General features: G+C 47.6%; 1 protein-coding gene across 2 annotated transcripts; it reads right to left on the bottom strand.

Annotated features, from left to right (window-relative positions):
* Window positions 1-1,523: 1,523 nt before the first annotated feature.
* On the bottom strand, window positions 1,524-7,303 carry GOT1L1 (glutamic-oxaloacetic transaminase 1 like 1). Of its 2 annotated transcripts, none has more exons than XM_017849353.1 (9): window positions 7,079-7,303; window positions 5,890-6,071; window positions 4,814-4,925; window positions 4,440-4,549; window positions 4,128-4,220; window positions 3,883-4,033; window positions 2,946-3,111; window positions 2,317-2,459; window positions 1,524-1,728 (listed from the first exon to the last, which is right to left on the bottom strand). In XM_017849353.1, exons 1-9 carry the CDS (start codon window positions 7,191-7,193, stop codon window positions 1,553-1,555), a joined length of 1,248 nt encoding a protein of 415 aa, XP_017704842.1. In that variant the 5' UTR covers window positions 7,194-7,303; the 3' UTR covers window positions 1,524-1,552. The 2 variants fall into 2 exon arrangements, with proteins under 2 accessions (XP_017704842.1, XP_017704843.1); XM_017849354.1 differs by having other exon boundaries at window positions 1,529-1,728; window positions 4,128-4,217.
* Window positions 7,304-13,839: the final 6,536 nt, after the last annotated feature.

Raw genomic sequence — 13,839 nt, 5'->3', positions numbered from 1 at the left:
ACGCAATGAAGCCTTCATAAAAGCCCCTAACTAAAGGGTTTGGGAGAGCTTCCAGGTTGGCGAACACATGGAGGAACTGGGAGGTGGAACCAGGAGGAGAGACCATGGAAGCTCCACGCCCCTTTCCTCACACTTTTCCCTATGTGTGTCTTCCATCTGGCTGTTCCTGAGTTGTATCCTTTTATAACAAACTGATAATCTAGTAAGTAAACTATTTCCCTGAGATGTGCAAATTGTTCTAGCAAATTATCAAACCCAAGGAAGGAGTGGTAGGAACCCCTAGTTTATAGCAGATGCACAGGTCACATCCCTGGATATGTGACTGCCATCTGAAGTGGGATACGGTCTTGCAGAACTGAGTCCTTCACCTCTGGAATTCGATGCTAACTCCAGGTAGATAGTATCAGAATCTATTGAATTGAACTGGGCACGGTGGTTCACACCTGTAATCCCAGCACTTTTGGAGGCCGAGGCGGGTGGATCACTTGAGATCAGGAGTCCAAGACCAACCTTGCCAACATGGCGAAACCCCATCTCTAACAAAAATACCAAAATTAGCCAGATCTGGTGGCACATACCTGTAGTCCCAGCTACTTGGGAAGCTGAGGCAAGAGAATCGCTCGAACCTGGGAGGTGGCAGTTGCAGTGAGCCGAGATTGTGCAACTGCACTACAGCCTGGGCGACAGAGCGAGACGCCGTCTCAAGAAAAGAAAAAAATAATAATCTATTGAATTTTAAGACACCCAACTGATGTCCACCAAATAACTGAATTAATTGTGTGGGGAAAACCCTATACAATCTTGTGTCCGAATTGAGAATCACAGTAGAGGAGAGAGAAAAGTGAGTTTTTCCTTTCAACCACGTAAATTGTATCTCCCCAACAAGAGTGGAGGGCACCAACTTTGTCATACACCTGTTGGTATACTGGGGGTTTACAGAGTCCCATGTATTAGTAGATGCCCGATAAACATTTATTTTTTCTTATCATGTCAGTGACACTTGCTCTGGCTGTTATTGACCTAGGTTATCCTTCCAGCTTCCATTAGTTGTTATGCATCCAATCCATTCATCTATCAATATCCCAATCAAGTCCTACCTCCTCATGAGATGCTCCCCATCTCTTCCGGCCCACTTTGAGGTATTTCTTTTCTAAATTCCTGGCACATTTTCTGTTTATACATTCTGACTTCTATCACATTCAGCCTTAAAATGCTACTTAAGTGTTTTATGTGACTAAGGCTTGTCTCCCAACTAGACTGTAAGTGTCTGGAGAAAACAGGCTGGTTCATACCTGTTTTTGTACTCCCTTTCACGGCCAGCTCAGGGCCTTAATGTAGTAGGTGTTCAATAAATATAAGATGGCCAATGAAGGTAGATATACCCTTCCCCTCCGGGCCTTTCTTTCTCTCTCTCTGTCTCTCTCTCTCTTTCTCGGTACTGAGGCCAGACCATCGCTTCATAAATAAGTGAAGAAAGTGCTTTGTAAAGAAATGAATTGTAGCAATGAATAATCAGCACAAGATTTTTGCAAAGACTAAAGTTTTATTCCAATCAGAGTTTTTTTTCCTTTGGAAGACATAACTCTGAGCCCTCTGTGAGGAGGACAGCCTCATTGATGCCCTCAGTGATGTAATTTATGTTGTTGGCATTGATGCAGCTGAAGTTAATCCGACTGTTCTTGGGGATGTAGATGTGCTTCTTCCTGACCAGGTGTTCCACCTGCTGGGCTAAAATCACGACAAGGTCTCAGATCCTGAGACTGGCCATCTCCAATTCTCCTCTAGCCCAGGCTGGTTTCTTTTCTCATTTTCTATTTATTGATTGATTGATTGAGATGGAGTTTTGATCTTGTTGCCCAGGCTGGAGTGCAATGGCGCAGTGTCGGCTCACTGCAAATTTTGCCTCCCAGGTTCAAGTGATTCTCCTGCCTCAGCCTCCCAAGTAGCTAGGATTACGGGATGCACCACCATGCCCAGCTACTTTTTGTTTTTTGTTCTTTTAGTAGAGACAGGGTTTCACCGTGTTGGCTAGCCTGGTCTCGAACTCCTGACCTCAGGGGATCCACCCACCTCGGCCTCCCAAAGTGTTGAGATTACAGGCATGAGCCACTGCACCAGGCACCCAGGCTGGTTTATGAAGGATAGGGAGTGTCGGTACTTCTGGGGGTCCAGAGGTGTCTTTAAAGTAGCCCATTTTCCAGAGGACAGAATCAAAATCTGGAGTGAAGCTAGGAACTGGTCACCTAGTCCGTGTAGTTTAATGCTCAAATACAGGCCAAAGGTCAGAAAGGGGGACACCCACCCCCAGACCCTTACAGTTGAGTCCAAGATAGCCATGGGTCCCACTCTGCTCAGTGATGTGACCCCAGGACCCAGGGGTTCCCAGGAGCCGGAGTTTCTCCTTCACTTTTTCCTTGGTTAGCATGATGTTCTCTACAACTTCTTTTAGACTCTGCTTCCTACCAAGGAAGGACAATGAGAAAGGAGGGCGTGAGGACCCCCTTGCCCTCAAACCTCCCTCATTGCCAGTCCACTCTTTTTACCTTCAAAGGTCCCCAACAGAGTGCCCGAGGCTCTGGGATGATTATGAGTGGGAGGGAGATTTGATCCCTTATTAATTTAAGCAAGCCAAGGAGGCTCCCAGGCAGATTTTGCCAGAGTTGCAAGCCCCTGATGCTGTCTAATCTCCCCGAGCAACCTGGAAGAGTTCAGATAACATTGGCCTGGGTGCAAAACAAATGTCCTATCACTCTGTCCCCTAAGGCAGCCCTTGGTATAGGCACCGCCATTGGTATACATCAGGTCCTCAGTAAATGTTGACGAATGAATGGAGTGAAAAGGTCACATGGGCAGGAGAGAAGCACCCTGCTGAATCCTGTGGATCAGTAGGTCTGCAGGCGCCCAGGGCCTCTCCCATCCCTTCCCGCTCCAGCCCTCACCCTTACCATTCTGCCAGCAGAGCAGGGTTGCAGAGGATGGAGGTGATGATGCGTGCACCCGTGTTGGGAGGATTTAGCCACAGGGCCTCGGCTAATCCCTTCAGCTGGGAGAGGACACCCAGCAGCTGCTGGTTGTTGACTGCCACCACCACTAGGATCCCCACTCCTTCATCTGCAGTGTTGGGAAGACAGCCTCAGCCTCAGCCCCTTCCTCCACTCCTAAGGCCTTCACCTAGATCTCAACCTCCAACCTCGCAGAAAAAAGGGTTGAGCCACCCTCATCGCAGCCCAGCCAGGGTGGTATTCAGGCTCCGAGAAGTTGCCAGAGGCTCTCCTTCCAGCAAAAGTACCCATAAGTCAGAGTCTTAAAGGAGGAAGGAACTTGAAAAATCACTAAATTCTACTCTTCTGTTTTTTCCTTTCCTTTTTTTCTTTTAAGGGACTATCTCTCTGTCTGTCACCCAGGCTAGAGTGCAATGGTGGAATCATAGCTCACTGCAACTTCAACCTCCTGGGCTTAAGCAGTCCTCCTGTCTCAGCCCCCCAGGTAGCTAGGACTACCAGCGTGTACCACTATGCCCAACTGATTTAATTGTTTGTAGAGACAGGGTCTCGGTGTGTTGCCCAGGCTGGTCTTGAATTCCTGGCTTCAAGTGATCACCTAACCTCGACCTCCCAAAGGAAGGATTGGGAGGTGTCAACTGGGATTACAAGTGTCACCCACCATGCCAGCCCCACCTTCTCATCTTATAGTTGAGGAAACAGAGGCCTGAGGGGGTGAAATGATCTAAGTCAAGTTGGGTTGGGTGGCTACATTGAGTAACAGAACAAAATTCTAGCTCAGTGCTCCCCACTTCTGCCTCTATAGTGCTCTCCCTGGAGTCCTTGGCTCCCGCAGCCCCACTTCAGCAATAGACCCTCCCTTCTTCTGCCTGTACCGTACCATAAATGCCAAAATTCTTGGACAGAGACTGGCTGCAGAAGAACTCAAAGCCTTGAGACACAAAGTATTGTAAGATTCTAGTATCTTCTTCCAAGTCACCAGTGTATAAACCTTGACAGGGAATATCAAAAAATGGGAATATCTGCTTGCTCTGTAGGAGAAAGGAGAACAAAAAAAGAATGAGACGGATGGAGGAGAGAGCAGAGAGTCAAAGACAGGAAGGCTGGGCGGGAGATTGGGTTTACCTTTATCATGGACACCAACTTTGCCCACCCACTTGGTGTCAACTTGCAGTCGATAATGTTCCCAATCACAAGGACACAGCCATGTGGGATCTGCTGCAAGTACAGACAGTCTCATCAGGCTTCACCTTTACCCAGGAGTGGTGGCCCCAGGGCATTTGGGGGTGAAGTCCTCCTCCATGTTAGTTACCATTGAAGGGCCAGGCAAATTCAAACCTGGAAAAGGTCTTGGATGACTTAAGAGGTGTGGGGAGGAGAGGAACATTAGGCTGTAAGTCAGCTCTGGGGAGGAGTTTGTGAGCAGGGGCCCTCTACCTCCACCACATTGAGGAGTATGTCGGGGTCCACACATAGCTTCTTGGGGTCCCAGATGGAGTATTCACAAACTGTAAAGCCCATGTCCTGGAAGACGAGTCCATGCAGTTCTGTGGGAACACAGACACCCCCGCCCACCCCAACTAACTGGTACATGGGAAACAGAAAGATGGAGGAAGAGGTACTGGAGTGTGAGGCTGAGAGTCACTGGCTGAAGGTGGGACATTAACAGGAAAAGGACATAAATAGCTTGGCTTGTCCGCCATTTTGCTCATGATAGAGAATGAAGGATAACAGTGAAGATGGCAAATGGGATGAGGATTAGGAACAGGGGATGGGGATTTGCTATCACCCTCATCTTGGGTAAGACTAACCTTTTTGAGAAGAGATGATGTAAACTATACGAGCATCCTTATGCCAAGCTCTGAGAAACTGGACCCCAAGCTGGAAGGCACCACTGTCACCAACAGTATGTACACCCCCTACCTGCCATCAAGAAATAGACAGAAATAGGCCTGGCGCGGTGGCTCACACCTGTAATTCCAGCACTTTGGGAGGCCGAGGTGGGCGGATCACTTGAGGTCAGGAATTTGAGCCCAGCCTGGCCAACATGGTGAAACCTCGTCTCTACTAAAAATACAAAAATTAGCCAGATGTGGTGGCACGCACCTGTAATCCCAGCTACTCAAGAGGCTGAGGCAGGAGAATCACTTGAACCTGGGAGGCGGAGGTTGCAGTGAGCGGAGATCAGGCCACTGCACTCCAGTCTGGGTGACAGAGTGAGACTCCATCTCAAAAAAATAATAAGTAAATAAACATTAAAAAATGAAAAGAAATAGAAATAACACTCTAAAACAGTAATGGAGGCCAGGCGCGGTGGCTCATGCCTGTAATCCCAGCACTTTGGGAGGACAAGGTAGGTGAATCCCCTGAGGCCAGGAGTTTGAGACTAGCCTGGCCAACATGGGGAAACCCTGTCTCTACAAAAAATACAAAAACTAGCCAGGCGTGGTGGCACACGCCTGTGATTCCAGCTACGCAGGAGGATGCAGCATGAGAATTGCTTGAACCCGGGAGGTGGAGGTTGCGGTGAGCCAAGATGGCACCACTGCAGCACTCTAGCCTGGGTGACAGAGTGAGACTCTGTCTCAAAATATATATATATAAAACACATTAAAAAATAAAACAGTAACGGGAATACTAACAACACCTCCAATTCAGATCATTTGTATCTCGAAAGAGCTTTCAAATCAGCAGTGTGAGGAGGGAATACCTGGACTAGGATTCCGATCCTGACTCTATGGCTAAAACTGTGGACTCTCTGAGCCTCAGGTATCTCCTTTATCAATACCAGGGGGCCCTCCAAGGTCCCTTTCGGATTTAAGGTTGAGCAGACCCAGAGCCCCCCTCTCTTTGTCAGGATGAGCCAGGGGAGGGCCCGCCTTCTCACCCTGTTCTCCACAATGGCTTGGCTGTGCTTTCCAAAGAGGAGTTCTAGAGAGGCCTGGATGAATGATTTCAGGCCCATGGTGGGCAAGTACTCATAATTCAGGGAGGGATCCTGTGAAATCTGTAGTCGGGTCTTCTGCACCACGAGAGAAACCCAGGGATGGCCTTCATTTGTCATGCAGACTGTGAGGAAAACCACAGAAGAAGCTCCAGATGCCTGGTTTGGGCCCCCGGGGCTGAGCTCTGCAGACAGCCCGCAAAAAAGTCTGTCCTGGACTCCGTGGGGCTGTGGAAAGGTGCCCGTGAAAATACAACTTTCCCTTTTCTTTTCTCCTTGATGAAAACAATATGCTGTTAGTGAATATGTATCATCTTTGTCTTTTTAAAAAAGACAACTGAAACCTATGCCATTTTAAAGGTTAAAAATTATGCAAGCCCAGGATCGGTGGCTCAAGCCTATAATCCCAGCACTTCAGGAGGCTAAGGTGGGTGGATCACTTGAGTTCAGGAGTTCAGGACCAGCCTGGGCAACATGATGAAACCCTGTCTCTACAAAAACATACAAAACAGCCAGACATGGTGGCCAGCGCCTGTAGCCCCAGCTACTCAGGAGGCTGAGGCAGGAGGATGGTTTGAGCCCAGGAGGCAAAGGGTGGCAGTGAGCTGAGATCTTGCCACTGCACTTCTGCCTGAGCAACCGAGTGAGGCCCCATCTCCAAAAACAAATAAATAAATAAATAAAATAATAATAATATGCAAAATGAGAGTTATAGGTAGATGAAGCTAAATAAAGCTAACCCTGACTTTCACAGTGGGGAGCCCCAGTTGCATATCAGAAGGCTCAATTTGGAGAACCATTCTTGGTTCAAGAACAGGAAGAGAAAGAGAGAGAGAGGAGGTAAGAGGCTGAAGAAGTGTGGGATGGCCTTGCAGGCCCCCAAGCATAGAGTTGTGGAAGAGGACATAGCTCTCACCAAATCCCTAGAAGCCCCCAGAGAAGGGCAGAGAGCATGGAATGACCTGGGACCTTATCTGCACTTTTCCCCACTGGGTAATTCTGTTAATAATAAAAGATCTCTCCACCTGCAGAAGCTTGGGCCGCACCTCTCCCCCTGCAGCAGGGAACACTGTCCTCCTAGAGGCAGTTACCATCACTTAAGTCTTATACTTCAGAACTGCTAGGCATCTACCTCTATAGGCTAAGAACATCTTGTTTGGGCAATCATCTTGTTTGTAGGTCTTTAACAAGCTGCCCTCTAGCTTGTGAGCAAGGGGCACATCCATGAACACTGAAAGGGTGGGCATAACTGAGATGAAACTGGGGCCAAGACTATATGTCTCTGCTCCTGTGTTCCGTTTCTGCCCAGAAGTCTTCCTCCAAGGCTGGGCCGGGCAGTCCTGCCTCTTCCTGGAACCTTAGCAGCTCCAATGCAGAGGCACTGGACAACTGGTTGCCAGGACAACAGAACCTCATGATCTTTGTGGTGGCGATCCACAGGGGCCACGGGAACATTCCAGGGTACTTGAGGAGAACCCCCTGAGAGAGTGGGCAGGGCAGGATAACAATCTCCAGAATTCCCAAGCACGTTTCCCTCACTCAGTGCCTTCTCTTCTCTAGCACCAAGTGGCTCAATCCAAAATAACAAGCCAACTGCTTCAACAACAGGGCAAGGATAATGGGAGATTACTTAACAGATATGATGTACATTATCGGGGTTATGGATACCCTAAAAGCCCTGACTTCACCACTATGTGATGTATACATCTAACAAAATTACACTTGTACTCCACACATTTACACAAATTAAAAAAAAAGACATAGGGCAAGGCAGGCAGCCAATAAGCCAGGCAGGGCTTCCCGTGCAGAAGTGAAAACCCCAGATCACACAGCAATGCAAGTCGAGGCGTTAATTTCCATTTCGCAAAATGCCCCAGATTTAAAAAGGAATAGAAAGCAAGAACTGTTTTCTTCCACAGTTGTTTTAATAAAGAATCCTATTATTAGAAGTAATATAATTGGCAGCTCACTAAGCTAGTCCCATTTCTCTCAGTTATCTAGAGCCAAGACTTCTACATACATTTGTTAAGTTGCTTTTTCTTTTCTTCCTTTCTTTTTTTTTTTTTTTTTTTTTTTTTTCCTTTTTTTTTTTTTTTTTTTTTTTTTTTTGAGATGGAGTCTCGCTTTGTCGCTAGTCTCGAACTCCTTGCCTCAGGTGATCCGCCTGCCTTGGCCGCCCAAAGTGTTGGGATTGCAGGCATGAGCCGCCACTTCTGGCCATTTGTTAAGTTTCAATGATAGCCAACTAGTAAGTATAGATAGCAGAGGCTAAGGGGAGAAAAGAGCCAGCCTCTGGAGAGTCAGTCTGCATACCGCTTGCTTTCTTTCCCTTTTGATGCTTAATGACTCTTTTTTTTTGAGACGGAATCTCACTCTTGCTGCCCAGGCTGGAGTGCAGTAGTGTGATCTCGGCTCATTGCAAACTCTGCCTCCCAGGTTCAAGAGATTCTCCTGCCTCAGCCTCCCGAGTAGCTGGGATTACAGGCATGCGCCACCATGCCCAGCTAATTTTATATTTTAGTAGAGAGAGGGGTTTCTCCATGTTGGTCAGGCTGGTCTTGAACTCCCGACCTCAGGTGATCTGCCCGCCTCGGCCTCCCAAAGTGCTGGGATTACAGGCGTGAGTCACTGTGCCTGGCTTTTTTGTGTGTGTGTATTTTTAGTAGAGACAGGGTTTCACCACGTTGGCCAGATTGGTCTTGAACTCCTGACCTCAAGTGATCTGCCTGCCTCACCCTCCTAAAGTGTTAGGATTATAGATGTGAGCCACCACGCCCAGCCTGATGTTAAATAACTCTTTAAATGATTGTTGCAAACACTGTTGATGTCTCACCCAGAAGGCCTTCACCACCACCAATGTGTCTGGCCCCAGCTGCTGCTTCGCTGGTGGACAAGGCTTAGATGCCTATGTTCTCTGGAGAACTGCACTTGGCTGGCAGGAGTCAGCTAGCCTAGAGACCACCTGGAGGTTTCACCCCCCACCGACAGGGATAGCCAATGATTGCCTGATTTAGGCATACAAAGGGTCAGCCACAGTCAGGCATGGTAGCTCACACCTGCAATCCTAGTGCTTTGGGAGACTGAGGCGGGAGGACTACTTGAGCCCAAGAGTTCAAGACCAGCCTGAACAACATAGAGACACCCTCTCATCTCCACAAAAAATTTAAAAATTAGCTGGGCGTGGTGGTACTGCAGTGAGCTATGATCATGGCCCTGCACTCCAGCCTTGTTGACAGAGTGAGATCCTGTCTTTAAAAAAGAAAAAAGGCCGGGCATGGTGGCTTACACCTGTAATCCCAGCACTTTGGAAGGCCGAGACGGGCAGATCACGAGGACAGGAGATTGAGACCATTCTGGCTAACAGAGTGAAACCCTGTCTCTACTAAAAACACACACAAAAAATTAACTAGGCATGGTGGCGGGCACCTGTAGGGAAGGAGGCTGAGACAGGAGAACTGCTTGAACATGGAAGGCAGAGGTTGCAGTGAGCCAAGATCTCTCCATTGCACTCCAGCCTGGGTGACAGAGCGAGACTCCACCTCAAAAAATAAATAAATAAATAAATAACAAAAAATAAAATAAATGGCCGGGCGCGGTGGCCCACGCCTGTAATCCTAGCACTTTGGAAGGCCAAGGCGGGCAGATCACCTGAGATTAGGAGTTTGAGGGCAGTCTGGCCAACATACTGAAACCCTGTCTCTACAAAAAACACAAAATTAGCCAGGTATGGTGGCACGCTCCTGTAGTCCNCAAGATCTCTCCATTGCACTCCAGCCTGGGTGACAGAGCGAGACTCCACCTCAAAAAATAAATAAATAAATAAATAACAAAAAATAAAAATAAATGGCCGGGCGCGGTGGCCCACGCCTGTAATCCTAGCACTTTGGAAGGCCAAGGCGGGCAGATCACCTGAGATTAGGAGTTTGAGGGCAGTCTGGCCAACATACTGAAACCCTGTCTCTACAAAAAACACAAAAATTAGCCAGGTATGGTGGCACGCTCCTGTAGTCCCACCTACTCAGGAGGCTGAGGCAGGAGAATCGCTTGAACCCAGGAGGTGGAGGTTGCAATGAGCTGAGATCGTACCACTGCACTCTAGCCTGGGTGACAGAGCAAGACTCTGTCTCAAAAAAAAAAAAAAAAAAAAAAAAAAAAAAAAAAAAAAAAAAAAAGAAAGAAAGAAAGAAAGAAAAAGAAAAATGGCCAACTCCCTTGCCTTGGTTCACCTCTGTTGCTCAGTCTACACTTCAGGGCCCATTCCGCAACCAGGCGAAGCCTAGACTTGACCTGAGGCCACATCCTTGCTTGGTTCCTTCCCCTTCACATCCTGCTTCCCTCACTCCCTTCCAGGTTCTTCCCTAAGTCACATGCCCCGGAATCCCTGTCTCAGGCTATGCTTCCAGGGAACATGTTTTGAGGCAAATGATTATGAAAGTAGTCCATATTATTGTAGAAAACTCAAAAGCATCAAAAAATTATAATGAAGCACAAAAATTCCCTACAACCAATCCATAACCTCAGTCTGAATGCACCTCCATCTGGTTTCTGTTCTTTGACACTTGTATTTTAAGGTTATTGCTATCAACATTTATGTGTCATTTTCATCATACTTTCTTCACTTAACATTTCAGCTGTGATGATTTTATTGTGTGCCAATGAGAACCTTTTATGCTGCAGGTAATTTAAAAAAGACCTAGTCCAAACCAGCTTGAGCAACAGAGAGAATGTATTGGCACCTAACTGGGCAGGCCAGGGTACATCTGACTTCAGTCGAAGTTCAGTCCAGAGGGACACAGTTATCATCAGGGCCCCAGCTTCATTCTCTGGCATCCCCTTGGCTCTGCCGTCCTGGATGCTTCAGGCTGGTTCTCTGGCTGACTATGGGTGTGAAAACAAAAGTGGATGGGGCTGGGCACGGTGGCTCACGCCTGTAATCCCAAAACTTTGGGAGGCTGAGGTGGGCAGATCACCTGAGGTCATGAGTTTGAGACCAGTCTGGCCAACGTGGTGAAGCCCCGTCTCTACTAAAAATACAAAAATTAGCCGGGCATGATGTCCTGTGCCTGTAATCCCAGCTACTCAGGAGGCCGAGGCAGGAGAACCGCTTGAATCAGGGAGACAGAGGTTGCAATTAGCCAAGATTGAGCCATTGCACTCCAGCCTGGATAACAAGAGCGAAATTCCGTCTCAAAAAAAAAAAAGAAAAAAGCTTTGGATGATGGATGGGATGCGGCACATGAGCAAAATGATACACACTTAAGGAAATCTACATGTCAGTTTTGTTTGCAAATAAACCAAATTTCAATTACTGAAAGAATGTTTAAATTAATAGTGATATCCATACAACGGAATTCTCGGCAGCCCCCTTTTCCTAAAAAAAATTTTTTTGCAGAGGTAGGATCTTGCTATGTTGCCCAGGCTGGTCTCAAACTCCTGGCCTTAAGTGATCCTCCCACCTCAGCCTCCCCATCTGCTAGGATTACAGGCACTTGAGATCCTGTCTCTACCAAAATACAAAAATTAGGCCAGGCACAGTGACTCACACCTGTAATCCCAGCACTTTGGGAGGCAGAGGTGGGCAGATCACTTGAGGTCAGGAGTTTGAGACCAGCCCAGCCAATATGGTGAAACCTCCTGTCTACTAAAAATGCAAAAATTAGCTGGGTGTGGTAGCAGGCACCTGTAATTCCAGCTACTACAGAGGCTGAGGCAGGAGAATCGCTTGAACCTGGGAGACAGAAGTTGCAGTAAGCCCAGATAGCACCACTGCACTCCAGCCTGGGTGACAGAGCAAGACTCTGTCTCAAAAAAAAAAAAAGAAGTTTAGAGGGGTCCTGATATTTGAGATTTTTCCTTTATAAAACGTTTACTTTTCCTTTCCTGAATTCCCTGGGCCCCTTTGTCGTTTCTCCTTGGCTTCAGTTGAGTCCCTCGCCCATCCCTAATCTTATCACGGCTGAGAATGGAATATTCGGTCAGTTTAAACCAACCACCTAGAGCCTAGGATGGTGTCCAGCCGAGAAAGATTCCCCCTGAGATTCCAGGTGCTCTTAGGAATGGGAGAGGGGAGAAGGGATCCTGGGAAGACAGTCAGCAGTGTTTGCTGCATCATTCATTACAGATTATTATTATTATTGTTGTTATTGAGACAGGATGTCACTCTGTCACCCAGGCTAGAGTGCTGTGGCAAGACCAAGGCTCACTGAAGCCTCAAACTTCCCAGGATCAAGCCTCAGCCTCTGGAATAGCTAGGACTGCATGTACGCACCATCAGGCCCAGCTAATTTTTCTAATTTTTGGTAGAGATGGTGTTTCACTATATTGCCCAGGTTGTCTCAAACTCCTGGGCTCAAGTGATCCTCTTGCCTCCGAGTCCCAAAATGCTGGGATTAGATGTTAGCCATTAAGCCTGGCCTCCATATTCTTTTTTGTTGTTGTTTGCTTGTTTGGTTTTTGAGACAGAGTCTCACTCTCTCACCCAGGCTGGAGTGCAGTGGTGCCATCTCAGCTCAGTGCAACCTCTGCCTCTCGGGTTCAAGTGATTTTCCTGCCTCAGCCTCCTGAGTAGCTGGGATTACAGGCGCCCACCACCACAGCCAGCTAATTTTTGTATTTTTAGAAGAGACAGGGTTTCACCATGTTGGCCAGCCTTGTCTGGAACTCCTGACCTCAAGTGATCCACCCACCTCGGCCTCCCAAAGTGCTAGGATTACAGGCATGAGCCATGGTGCCCAGCCCATTAAATTCTTAAAGACCATCTTTTAATAGCTATTTTTTTTGTCTGTTGGCCTCACACTTTCAAACCTGGTAAAAATTCCAGGGTCCCCAGTACTGTCCCAGCAGTGAGGGGAACAGAGGCTTTTCTCTGGACAACTGCAGGCTATATGGAGTGCCCAGGGCTGGGGAGTGGGAGTGGGAGGAGAGGAGAGGTAAATGGAGAGGGAAGTTGGCTCATGCCAGAGGCTCTGCCTGGTAGCTGGCCAGCCAATAAAAGGGGATGACATGCTTGTGGCCCTAAGTTCCCATCTCTCATCAGTCCAACCTCTTTTATAAGGATACTAATCCCATTCATGGAGGTGGAGCCTTCAAGACTTAATCACTTTCCAAAAAGCCCGACCTCTTAACACTCTCATATTGGGTATTAGGTTTCAGTATACACATTTGAGAGAACACCAGCATTCAGATCAGTGCTTGCTCTGAGAAGAGACATGTGACTCAAGCCTGGCCTTTGGGAGTACTTTCCTGGGATTTTCTGTTGAAGTTGGAAGAGAAAAAGCACCCATCATTACTCTCCAGTCATAGAACTATAAAGAAATGATCCTAAAGCTTCCAGAAGCTACTGGTCTCTAACATGCAAGAAACTCAGAAAAAATGACACCAACTGTATGCAGATGCAGAGAGAAGTTGGAAAGAACGTTCATTGAGTCAACCCTCTAATTCCTCTCAGTATCAGTTTGGATTCTTGGTTGCAAGCAACAGAAACTAATTCTGGCTGAGTCCAAGAGGAATTTATTGAAAGGACATCAGGCGGCTCTTGTAACTGACAGGGAGGCTGGAGATTTCAGCACAGAGCACCACCAAGACCAAACCACAGAAGGAAGTTGGTGATGGCCAGGCATGGCGGCTTGCGCCTGTAATTCCAGCACTTTGGAAGGCCAAGGCACGTGGATCACCTGAGGTCAGGAGTTCGAGACCATTCTGGCCAACATGGTGAAACCCTGTCTCTACTAAAAAAAAATTTAAAAAGAAAAAATTGGCCGGGCGCGGTGGCTCAAGCCTGTAATCCCAGCACTTTGGGAGGCCGAGACGGGCGGATCACGAGGTCAGGAGATCGAGACCATCCTGGCTAACACGGTGAAACCCCATCTCTACTAAAAAATACAAAAAACTAGC

Source organism: Rhinopithecus bieti, unplaced genomic scaffold, assembly GCF_001698545.2.
Source record: "Rhinopithecus bieti isolate Rb0 unplaced genomic scaffold, ASM169854v2 scaffold_32047, whole genome shotgun sequence".
Taxonomy (NCBI): domain Eukaryota; kingdom Metazoa; phylum Chordata; class Mammalia; order Primates; family Cercopithecidae; genus Rhinopithecus; species Rhinopithecus bieti.
The sequence above is the reverse complement of the archived record's forward strand: the minus strand, read 5'-3'. Positions and strand labels throughout refer to the sequence as shown.